The 11,365-nt window shown below is 59.3% G+C and overlaps 1 protein-coding gene across 2 annotated transcripts in view; it reads right to left on the bottom strand.

Moving 5' to 3' along the window:
• Positions 1 to 10,945, bottom strand: part of ANKMY1 (ankyrin repeat and MYND domain containing 1) — a 33,534-nt gene extending 22,589 nt beyond the window's left edge. For both annotated transcript variants that reach the window (XM_077757364.1, XM_077757366.1), the window contains exons 1-4: positions 10,803 to 10,945; positions 8,645 to 8,813; positions 6,148 to 6,291; positions 436 to 908 (exon numbers count right to left, since the gene is read on the bottom strand). In XM_077757364.1, the coding sequence (XP_077613490.1) occupies positions 436 to 908; positions 6,148 to 6,291; positions 8,645 to 8,813; positions 10,803 to 10,933 (917 nt within the window). In that variant the 5' untranslated portion in view covers positions 10,934 to 10,945. The remainder of the gene's footprint in view (positions 1 to 435; positions 909 to 6,147; positions 6,292 to 8,644; positions 8,814 to 10,802) is intronic.
• Positions 10,946 to 11,365: the final 420 nt, after the last annotated feature.

Below are 11,365 nucleotides of genomic sequence, written 5' to 3'. Positions count from 1 at the left end.
CTGCAGAACACGAGCCGCAGACACGACCGCAGACGCTGGAGCACGGAGGAAACGCGCACAGGGTCCCGGAGCCAGGGTTTGAACTCGGTTCCCTCAGCTCGGGAGCTGACCCTATGCCTCAGCCCCTCTGAAGGCTCTACACCCTTCTAGGGACCGCCCGGCTCCGTGCTCCCCAAGCAGCCCCCCGGCCGCTCCCCCGAGAGCAGGTGAGCAGCACCGCGGGCCCCTGAGACGCCGACGGCACGGCACCTGTCTACACCTGCGCCCTCGAGACCCGGGAGCGGGGCCCCGCTCTCCCTCCCCCTTCATCGCTGGACGGCCTCAAACAGAAGCACCTTCACGTGAACCCGACACGTGACCCGCGAGTTGTGCAGCCAGGAGCCGGGCGCCGAGCGCAGGCCCGTCATGGGAGGGAGGAGAAAGGGAGGCACTTGCCTGTATCTGTAAGCGTGCTTCTGCATCGTGACCATCAGGGGGGTCTCATTTTTTATAAACCAGGGTTCTCCGTCCTCCAAAAACGGAGGGATGTCATTAAGGAAGACAAGGGCATCTAACTCTTTGCGGAAGGAGCGGGTCATGGGCAGGTGGCTGTTGTCGGTCGAGTAAACGTACATCTCTGGAGGCAGAGTTAGGTCGTCGTCCAGAAGAAACCGCTTATAGTCGTAGAAAAAGGGGTCCCGTCCCTCGGGGCGGCCCCGGTCCACCACCTCCTCGTCCGCGAGGCTGAGTCTGGCGGGAGAGCGCGTGAGGAAGCCCGCATACTCAGGGTAGTTGTGGATGGAGAAGCCGCGGGCACCCTCGGTGCACAGCTTGATGAGGTGGTCGCGGGCCCACAGCCCCACGTCCTGCCTGCCGTCCGCGTAGCTCTCCACGCCCGGCCCAAACCGCTGGTCCGCTCGGTACAGCCCCTGCGAGACAAGGTGCACCGGGGCGAGAGACACCGTTCGGCAGGGCCCACGCTTTGCAACCAGTTTCTTAAAATCAAATTAAGGAAAAAAAGAAAAAAAAACACCTTCCAGAAGAAACGTATGCGTTCAGTCAACAAGTAGTGCTGGAGGCCGAGTATGCGGCCGGCACAGCGCCCAAGAGCAAAGCTGTGCATGTGGAACACGCAGGGGAAGGACGGTGCTTCGGACCCAGGGCGGCCGGCGGCGGCCTTACTGGGAAGGGGGGACGTCACCGGGGTCTCAAGGCGGAAGCGTGTCAGGGATACCAGCGCGGGCTCATTTCAGGGCACCCCCTGCGGCGGTGATGTTGCGGGCCGGCCCGGCCACCCCAGCAGCGGAGATGCGGGGCGCTGGGTCAGATTCCAGCAGGTGTGACCTGAGAAGACGGGGGGCGGGGGGGGGGGGGCCGCCCAACCCCAGTCCCCGTGAACCCAGCAGAGTGCAGGGATTTCCGGGTCCCGGGGCCCTTCCCCTGGGCGGGGGAGGTGAGGCCGGGGGAAGGGCAGGGGCCCTGGATGAAAGGTAATGCTGGCCCAGGACAAGGGACAGAGAGGGAGATGGAAGAGGGGCCCCGCTTCCCAGGAGAGCAGGCGCTGAAGGGCATCTGGAGGTCACTGGGAGGGCCAAGGAGACAGCCGCAGTGGGGACATCCGCGTCCCTCCCTGGCACCGCGCCCTCACCTGGGACCCCGGGACAGGGCCCCGTCTCAGAGCCCTGGCTGCGAGCCCCAGGCACGTGGGGTGTAAGTCAGCCCGTCCCCCCCGCCCCCACCGCAAGAAGCTCACAGCCCAGAGCAGGCGAAAGAACATGGAAGGGACAGGAAGACACGCGGGGAGGACTTCACTGCATGAAGCAGTGGGGTGGGGGCCGCAGAGGCACTTCCGGAAGAATCTGAGGAGTGGCAACAGGGCANTGGAGCGTCCCCGAGGCGAGGCGGCAGAGGGCACTGGAGGGATGGGCTGGGAAGGCAGGCTGGGGACGGGGCGAGGAAAGGGGGTGCAGGCGGCCGGAAAAGCAGCTGCCGTGGGTCTACGCGGAGACCAAAGGCATTCACACCCACGAGCTGACCCAGGAGCTCCATTTCTAGGATTCTCGCATAAGGAAATAATTTTCTCAATATCATAAGGAGATAATCCCAACGTCATCAAAGCTATAGTCACACTGTTGTATGTTCACAGAAGCGTGTATAGCTGCAAACTCTACTAACACTATCGGCTACACTAATACTGATAAGACATAACACCAGTAATCCCAGAGGCTAAATAAAGGAGGGTGTGTCTACAGGGTGCTACACGCCACAGGCTTAAAAAATTGTCTTTGAGGGGCGCCTGGGTGGCTCCGTCGGTTAAGCGTCCGACTTCAGCTCAGGTCATGATCTCGCGGTTCGTGGGTTCGAGCCCCGCGTCGGGCTCTGTGCTGACAGCTCAGAGCCTGGAGCCCGTTTCAGATTCTGTGTCTCCCTCTCTCTCTGACCCTCCCCCACTCACACTGTCTCTCAAAAATGAATAAATGTTAAAAAAAAATTTTTTAATGGTCTTCGACATGCATTTACTTTGTGACCAAACAATCCCCTTCTAGGAACGTATCCCAAAGATCACCAACAGAAGTGTGGAAGGATTCACCAGCGAGACGGTCCCCACGGCGTCCTCCGGCACAACAGACTGGAGGACAGTGGCCGTCCCTTCCCAAGCAGCGAGGACGAGTCTGGGGAGGAAGGTGTGCGCACGCGTGCTCCCAATGTGTAAATGCAAAGATAAAGGTGTGGACCCAGCCCCCAGTGACGAGAGAGGACTCCAGATAGAAGATGGAAGCTGGACGCCTCTGGGGGGCCCTATTCACTAGATCTGCCTTCAGGAAATATCCGTTTTTACATAATCATAAAACAAAAAAAATTTTAATGTTTTATGTATTTCTGAGAGAGAGAGAGAGAGACAGCGTGAGCAGGGGAGGGTCAGAGAGAGGGAGTCACAGACTGAAACAGGCTCCAGGCTCCGAGCTGGCAGTCAGCACAGAGCCCGACGCGGGGCTCGAGCCCACGAACCGCGAGATCATGACCTGAGCGAAAGTCGGACGCTTAACCGACTAAGCCACCCAGGCGTCCCTCATAAAACAAAATTAAAGCAAGATTTTAAGAATCAAATCCTAAAAAGTGAAAGCNCTGAAACAGGCTCCAGGCTCCGAGCTGGCAGTCAGCACAGAGCCCGACGCGGGGCTCGAACCCACAAACTGCGAGATCATGACCTAAGCGAAAGTCGGACGCTTAACCGACTAAGCCACCCAGGCGCCCCTCATAAAACAAAATTAAAGCAGGATTTTAAGAATCAAATCCTAAAAAGTGAAAGCAACACGAGTGAGCCTAGCTCTACCTCCCGGTGGTGGGTTAGCGGCACGGGCAGGAGGCAGCTCACGTGACTGGACCCCACATCCCGGGTGCGATGAGGAAAGATGTGCAAACACAACAGCATGGCTGCCGGGTAAACTTCCGCACTCCCAGACTGGAGCTGGAGATGTCCGTATGCACTGATGTTTTCTTTTCTCATTTAGAAAAAAAAAAAAATTCTAGATCTGCTACTGAAAAAGCCTAAAAATGAAAACCAGCCAACATGGCAGTGATGAGCACCCAAACTGTGGTTTGTCAACAGCACGCCCCGCCTTGGAAGCAGGCCTGCCGGGTCAGCAGCGAGGCCCGGGCCCCGGGCGGGAAGCGTGTGGATGGGCCGCGGACGCCCCGTCCGAAGAAAAGGCAAGAAAACCCCCGAACCTTGGTGTGGCTGCGACCATGGCAAGAACCAAACTAAAGAGCCCCCCCGGCCCCCCCAGCCAAAGAGTGACAATTTGGGATCAAACAGCATGCACTGAGATACACCAAATATACTAAAATCTGTGAGTTTATACAGCTCCTCCCCCCCAAAAAAACAAACCAGTACGCCCCACTGATCACCACTGAAGGATGTTAGATAATCAGCTCACTACTCTGACAACTGGCAAAGAAGGAGAAGACCAGTGTCATTTTGCCTTCCCCAGAAAACTACCTCAGAGGAACCAAACAGTGGATGAAGTCTGTTGGAGATAAAATAATTCTAGTTAATAAATGAAGGACGGATGGTAGATTTAGAATGTCACCAACTCACACCCTCTAATGAAATAATGGTCCATCGATAATCTCCAAAACCACGAGAAGAAAGGCAAGGAGGCCGTCGTAACGGACGGGACAGGACTACAGACACCGGCACCCGCTGACCAGTCCTGACGTCACATGAAGGAAGACGGCCGGACGTGTGTCTCCGGGTGTGGTTTTTAACAGAGATGCAAAGGCCGGCAGTGGAGAAATGACAGTCTTCCCAACCCATGGCACCGGAACGGCCGGCCGCCTACAGGGGACGTGGGGCAGGGAGGCCCAGCGTTGCCTCGCGTGCTGTGCAAACATGAACTCAGAACGGATCCCAGACCTAAATGTCAGGGCCAAAACCATGACACGCAGAAGGGAACACAGATGAAAATCTTAGGAACCTTGGATTAAGCTAAGATGGCATAACTAGAATATAAAAAGATAAGAACCAGGAAAAGAAAAATCGATAAGCATAAGAGTGGCTAAAATTTATTTTTTTTAGTGCTTATTTTTGAGAAACAGAACATGAGCAGGGGAGGGGCAGATAGAGTCCCAGAATCCGAAGCAGCTCCAGGCTCTGAGCTGTCAGCAGAGCCCGACACGGGGCTCGAACACGCAAACCGTTGAGATGGTGACCTGAGCTGAAGTCGGACACTTAACTGCCTGAGCCCCCAGACACCCCACGAGTGGCTAAAATTAAAAGAGACAACACCAAGTGTTGACAAAGGTGTGGAGCTACTACAACTTCGGTGTCTGGTGGCTGAGGTGGAAAATGCAGCCACTTTGGAAAACCGTTTGGATTTGGCGCTTTCCTACAAAACTGGCCACGCACTAACACACGGCCAGCAGTCCCACTCACAGGATTTACCCAGAGAAGACAGACATGCGTGCACGTGAAGACTTGTAATCAAAGGTTCTTAGCAGTTTTACTCGTAATAACCAAAAACTTGAAAGAACTCAAATGTGTAGCTATTGGTGAATCAATAAAAACTGTGTATCAAAACCACACAATGGAATACTACCTTATAGTAAAAGAAACGAATCGCTGACGTAGGCAAATATGTATGAATCTCAGAAGAATCACGCCCTAAGCCAGAGAAATGAAACATGCAGTGACCCTACGGCAGGATCCCACTGCCCGGAAATGACAGAAAAGGGGAAGTTGTGATGAAAAGCAGAGCAGTGTCATCTAGGGCTAAGGGGGTGGGGCTGGAGAGTGACTCCAGTATGCAATAGAGGCTTGGGGGATGGGAGGGGGTGGGGGAACACTTCCACACTCACACACATACACGCACGCACACACACATGCACACACAAAACACCATATATAAATGTTGTAGCAGCTTGATCCATAATTGGCAAAAGCTGGAAACAAGTGTCCATCGGGGAACGGAGAACGGGGCCACGCACCGGGAAACTGTTCAGCGCCACGGAAGGAGCTGCGGACCCAGCACAAGGCAGATGAGTCCCCAGTGCATTTCGCTAAGTGAAAGGCACCAGCCTCAAAGTCTACGCACTGTATGTCATTAGCCGGACACTCTTGCAAAGGCAAACCATCTGCAAAACAAGTGGCCAGAGCTGGGGTGCGGGGAGAGAGCCGACCCAAGGGGGCGCGGGCAGAGTGAGGAAAGGGGCTGTCCTGTGGGTAGGCGGCGGTAGTAGTCACACAGCTCCACGCTCGGGAAAACCTGCACAACTGCACACTCAAGGGGACGGACTGTACCCTAAGTTACGCTGTCATGAAATAAGAGGAGGAAAGGCATCTGTATCTGCAAAACCAGGAATGTCCTCCAGAAATAAAGGCAAGATTGCAGACAACCTATGTGGAATGATTCAGTTTATGTATTAAAAAGTAACTACTATGGTGCATTTACAGTTGAATCTAAAGGATACACAACTAACTCCCTGCTCTGGAAAATGGGATCGTGAAGCAGCCTCACTTCTCACTTCCTTTTCTTGAACCTTATTATTGCTACTGTTATAATCTTTAAACATAAAGAAGCTACCACTTGTTACACAAACTTCCCCAAGACCTAAGTATCTTTTTCTCCAGTGGCCTGAGCACACNCCCCCGCAGCCCCGCCCCCTCACCTGGAAGAGCCTGGTCTTCATGTACATGGCGCCGTAGCCTTCTCGGTAGCTTAGGTAAAACATGCCTGTGAAGCTGGAGCCGTCGGGCCACTGGTAGGTGCCCAGCCCGTGGCGGTGGTCCCGGTAAAACTGCCCGCGGTACGACTGTGGAGAGAGCGCGGTGGCAGGCTGTGTCCGAGAAGCCAGGAAGCCCCCCAGGAGGAGGCAGCCGCCATGCTGGCATAAGGCGGGACCACGGGGAACCTGGCGGCAGGGCCCCTTCAAGTTCGGGGGAATAAGAGTCTGTGAGGGACCTCACTTAGGTCGCCCCCTGCGGCCCCCGGGTGGCCTGCCCTCACTCAGGGGAATTCGGAGAGGTGCGGGCATGGCCACAACTCTGCAGTGACTCCTGGGTTTCTAGGCAGCAGGCTGGCCGGGCAGTGGGCGGGGGGACCAGCCTCGGGCTCACCCGCGCGGCCCCATTTGTGGCCCCAGGGGCAGGCCGGGGGCCCTGCGCAGTGACACTGGTGTGGCTACGCTGCGCCACGGGCGCGGCGGCCTCCGCTCGTGGCCCAAGGGCCACACGTGCTGGTGGCCTGGCTCTCCACTGGGGCCTCAGTGGACTTTCCCCCCGGGCACAGACTGCTCTGTAGGGACACGGCCGTGAGTGAGGCTGCTGAGTGCCCTCCTCTGTCCTCTGGCAACGGCCGGGGCTCCCCATGCGGCCGGCGGCTGACAGACTCCCCCCCCAGGCACCAGTGGCCAAGCCTGAGCCACCCAGACGACCCTTGACCCCCGGCCCCAGCCTTGATTTGGGTCTGGCCACAGGACTCATGCCCTCTCCTCCCTCCCAGGAGCGTGAGGCGCAGCTCCCAAGGTCAGTCTGGGCGCCGACACGGAGACGGGGGGGGGGGTCCGACCGGACAAGGTCACCGGAATCCCTGGGCCCGGCCAGGCCTGGGGCTACGTGAGCCCCGCTGGTGGACACTTCTGCTACGAGAGCCAACAGAGGCCCTTGTCGCTCTGGCCTGGGCTGGTGCGGGCTCCGCCGGCGCTCCCGCAGACAACGTCCCGTGCGAGGTCGCCCCGCAGAGGGGCCGCGGCCCGGGGCTGCCCACCTCCCGCCAACGCTCGCACTTAAACGTGGTTAAGTCGCAAACTGTCTGCGTACGAGGGTTGGTTTGTACGCAGGAGAGGGGATTTCTGTTCACTCCGCAGAAGGCAGCATTGGAGGGAGCCCTTCCCCAGCCCACGCCGTCCCTCCCCACCCCTGCACACACACCACGAGCCTCATCTGACCAGCCAGAGCTGGCGTGCGGGGGCCGTTAGCACGTTTAGGGCCACTGCTGGTGAGTGGCGCGCCCTGCAGTCCCCCTGGCCTCTCCGGCTCGTGAGCTGTCACGGCTGGACAAGCACCTGCTCCTTGGACCTGGGGGTCCTGCCGGGCAGGAGTGAGGCCGAGGCCCCGCCACCACTCCCACCCCGTCACGGGCAGGCCCTGGGCTCCGCAGGACGGGTCAGCACACGCAAACCTCCTCCAGCCGTGAACCAGGGCTGTCCAAGCTCAGGACACCACGGTGGTGGGTAAAGGAGAGGAACGAGCTGAGAACTAAAAGAATAAACGCCCCACAGGAATCAGTGCTCGAATCATCAACGTCACGGTGACTCGCATTCAGCACAGGCTTTGGCCCCAGCCGTCCTGGCCTCCTGGTCACACGACGTCTGGAGGCCCCTCTGAGCTTGAGGTGTGTTCCAGGAGAGGGATGGGGCAGGGGGGCGGGGTAGGGGGCGGGAGCTCTGCCCCCGCCTGCAGCTGCTTCTGCTCTGCTGCCCCTGCAGCTCCCCAGGCTCCGCCCGAGACCCCGGTTATCGGGTATCGGGCCACCTGCTCTCCTCCGGCAGGCACACCACCCTCCACGCACCCACACACCCAGCCCTGGCCGCTCCTCCGAGCCCGGACCCCACTGGGCCTGGATCTGCTGAACAAAGTGCCCTCCAGGGCCGCCTTCCCAGCTCGCAGTGACGCCCACGCTCCGGAAGTCTCCGCACTGGACAGCAGGCAGCCACAGCTACCGGTGTCGCCTCGCCCTGCCCCAGGCCAGGCTGCCCGCCCTCCCAGAGGCACCGGGAGGCGCTGCCGCAGGTCCCCTGGGCGCCGGACTCGGCCTGCTGTGCAGGCTGCGGGGCCTGCTGTCATCTGATCGTTAAAAAGATCCTTCCTTCTGTTTAACCTTAAACACAAAGCAATTTCACTGACGACACAACTCGATGCAGTCATTTGAAGGTTGAAAACAGTTGCCCAGGATAAGAATTTACCTTAAGCAAGCCTTCCTAGCCCTCGGTCTGGGAACGCGGCGGCCAACCGCGTGCACGACCCCGCGCTTCGGTGGGAACGCTTCTCTCCGGGAGGAGGAGAGAAAAGACGCGAGCCCAGCACCCTTCCTGCCGGCGATCTGCCAGTTCACCTCACGTCCCCCTTAGGAGAGGAGAGCGGGCCGGGGCTGCAGAGGCCACCTACCTCGCCCGTGGGCCAAGAGAACTCCCCGTGGCCCAGCTTCCTGTCCAGCCCGTCCTGCCACTCCTGCACGCCTCGGAGCAGCTGCACGTAGGCCTCCTTCAGGCCCTGCTCCCTGAGGGGGCCGTCGGGCTCCTCCTCCTCCTCCTCCTCCGCGGCCTCTGGGGTGTCCCTAGGAAGGCAAGGGGTGGGACAGGGAAGATCAATGCTGGCGTGGGCCTGGGGCCTGGGGCGGGGGCGGCGGGGGTACCGTGTGCAGAGAACCACACACCGTCTCGTCTCTCGCTCCCAGCAACCCTGAGGCAGATGCTGTTGCCGCCCCCATTTTGCAGAAAGGGAAACTGAGGCAGAGGCGTGCAGTGATTGCCCAAGGTCACACAGGAAGTGTGCAACCCCGAGTCTAACACGCGTAAATGGCGGCCGGTGCCCCGGAAGCCGATGGGTCCCAGCCCCAGCTGTTTGCCGGGCAAGTCCTGGTGTCCTCCACCAGCCCAGACGGCCCGCCGCGGTGCTGGAGTCCACACCCCTGTGCTGGAGCTCAAACCCCAGGACTTCACGCGTGACTGCATCTGGAGCTGGGCTCCTTCCAGGGGTAACCGAGCTCAAGCCGAGGCCAGTGCTGCCTGGTCCCACGTGCCTGTTCCTACGACGAGGGGAGGTTTGGATGCAGAGGGACAGAGGGAAGACGATGCGTGGACACAGGGAGAAGACAGCCGGCTACAAGGCAAGGAGAGAGGCCTGGAACAGAGCCTCCCTCACACCCTCGAAGAAACCACCCTGCCCACGCCTTGACCTTGGACTCCAGCCTCCCACCTGAAAGACGATGCATCTCTATCGTTTAAGGCACCCTGTGCGGGCACCTTGTCACAGCCCCAACAGACTGACACGCCACGCTTCCTGCTTTGCCACCAGGCACACACGCTATATGCTTAATTAAAAAACAAAACAAAACTCTTGTTTGAGTTAGTAAGAGGAAAAGATACCGGACTACACAAATATGAACAAATAGACATTTCCCTTGAAAAGCAAAAGGAAACGATTTTAAGACAAAGCAAGAAAATTCCTAACATAATCATTTAGTCCAAAGGCCCACTGTTGGGTCATTGGAACGGCTGGCTGGCTCCCTGTCCCCCGTGTGACTCAGAGACCTTCCCCATCTGTAAGACGGGGCCTCTATCAGCCAGGCCACAGGCAGCGCGCCGGAGCCCCAGGCATCTGTTCTCACGGCTCTGACGGGGGCGCGCGACACACAGGTGCCCGTGGACTCGGCTCCCAGCACCTGCGTCCTCATGCGGCAGAGGAGGAAAGTGTCAGCTTCCTCCTCCTGGAAGGGCACTAATGTCGTCCCGGGGCCCCACAACCTCATCTAAACCTAATCACCCCCCGGGCGCGCCACCTCCAGGGCTGGGTGTGTGGGTGCGTGGAGGGCGGTGAGCCTGCTGGCGGAGAGCAGGCGGCCTGATAACCGGGGCCTCGGGCTGAGCCCGGGAGCGGCTGGGGCGGCGGGAGCAGAAGCAGCTGCAGGCGGGGGCGGAGCTTCTGAGCCCCCAGCCCCCAGCCCCCAGCTCAGAGGAGCCTCCAGACCTGCTGTGACGGGGACAGAGGGCTCCTGCGGAAGCCTGTGCTGAGCCTCTGCGGACGAGTGCAAGTCACCAGGACATTGGGGGTTAGGGGGCTAGGGATTCAACACGAATTTCATTCCGGGAGCGGTGAATGGGGGAAGGAAGGCACACTTCAGTCCGCACCGGGGACAAATCCAATGGGATTACAGGCTGATTTCACAAGCTGCCAAGGTAAGGGCCGGAGGGCAGCCCCGGCCCAGAGTAGGCCCGGGGGCCGTCGGCTGGCGCGGTTATCATGCTGTGAAGAAGCTGTCCAACTCGGGAGCCCCACAGTGTAAAGTGACCGTCCGCAAGGCCGCATGAGATGGCAGGGCAAAGGCAGAGTGGGCGAGCTAGAAGGGAGTTGTGCAGGGGTTCCCGTCACCCCATGTTGTCATTTTCCTCACTGGGTGCTGACGGCCGATACAACGCTGAGGTCTTCCTCTCTCTCCACAGATGACTTTTTGAGTGGCAAAATAACTTTTAGGGGTTTTTAACACCAGCTCTGACTCTAGATCCCAGGGAAGTCTGGTCCCCAGGGTCAGGCCGGGCCCCCACACCTTTTGGTCGAGAGCATCTCCAGGGTCCCCAGGAAGTCGGTGGCAGCAGGCTGGCTGCCCCTCCCTGCCAGCTGATTTTCAGAGACGTCACCATCTGGGACCCCATGATACAAGGGATGCCCACTTTCCATGCCTCTTCTCTTCCAACCTGGAAGCAAAGTCAGGGACCCACATTCACCCTCAGGGGACCTGCCCACAGCCCCACCTGCCTCAGAAAAACTAAGCCCCCTCCCCTAACCTGGCGATGCCCCCATCCTGTTGGAAACTCCGCCGGCGCCCCGAGGGTGTCCCTGTCCCTTCCGAGGAAGCAGGAACCGCATTAAGGGCCATCTGGACCACCCCCCACTAGCTCGTTAGGGCCCTACGTTGGAGCCAATATTCCTCCCCGAACAGCAGGCGCCCGCCTCCCCGGGTCTCTGAAGCCAGCCCGCGAGGGCGGCCCGAGCGAGCGCAGGGACGCGTCCCTCACCCGGCCTCACACAGGCGCGTCGGGCCCCAAATTTCCTGCCCGCCCCGGACCCGGGAGGACAGAAGGCCGGGCCCGGGGGCGTCGGGACCACTCG

Source organism: Crocuta crocuta, unplaced genomic scaffold (assembly GCF_008692635.1).
Source record: "Crocuta crocuta isolate KB4526 unplaced genomic scaffold, BGI_CrCroc_1.0 scaffold290, whole genome shotgun sequence".
Classification (NCBI taxonomy): domain Eukaryota; kingdom Metazoa; phylum Chordata; class Mammalia; order Carnivora; family Hyaenidae; genus Crocuta; species Crocuta crocuta.
This window is presented reverse-complemented; position numbering and strand designations above follow the sequence as displayed.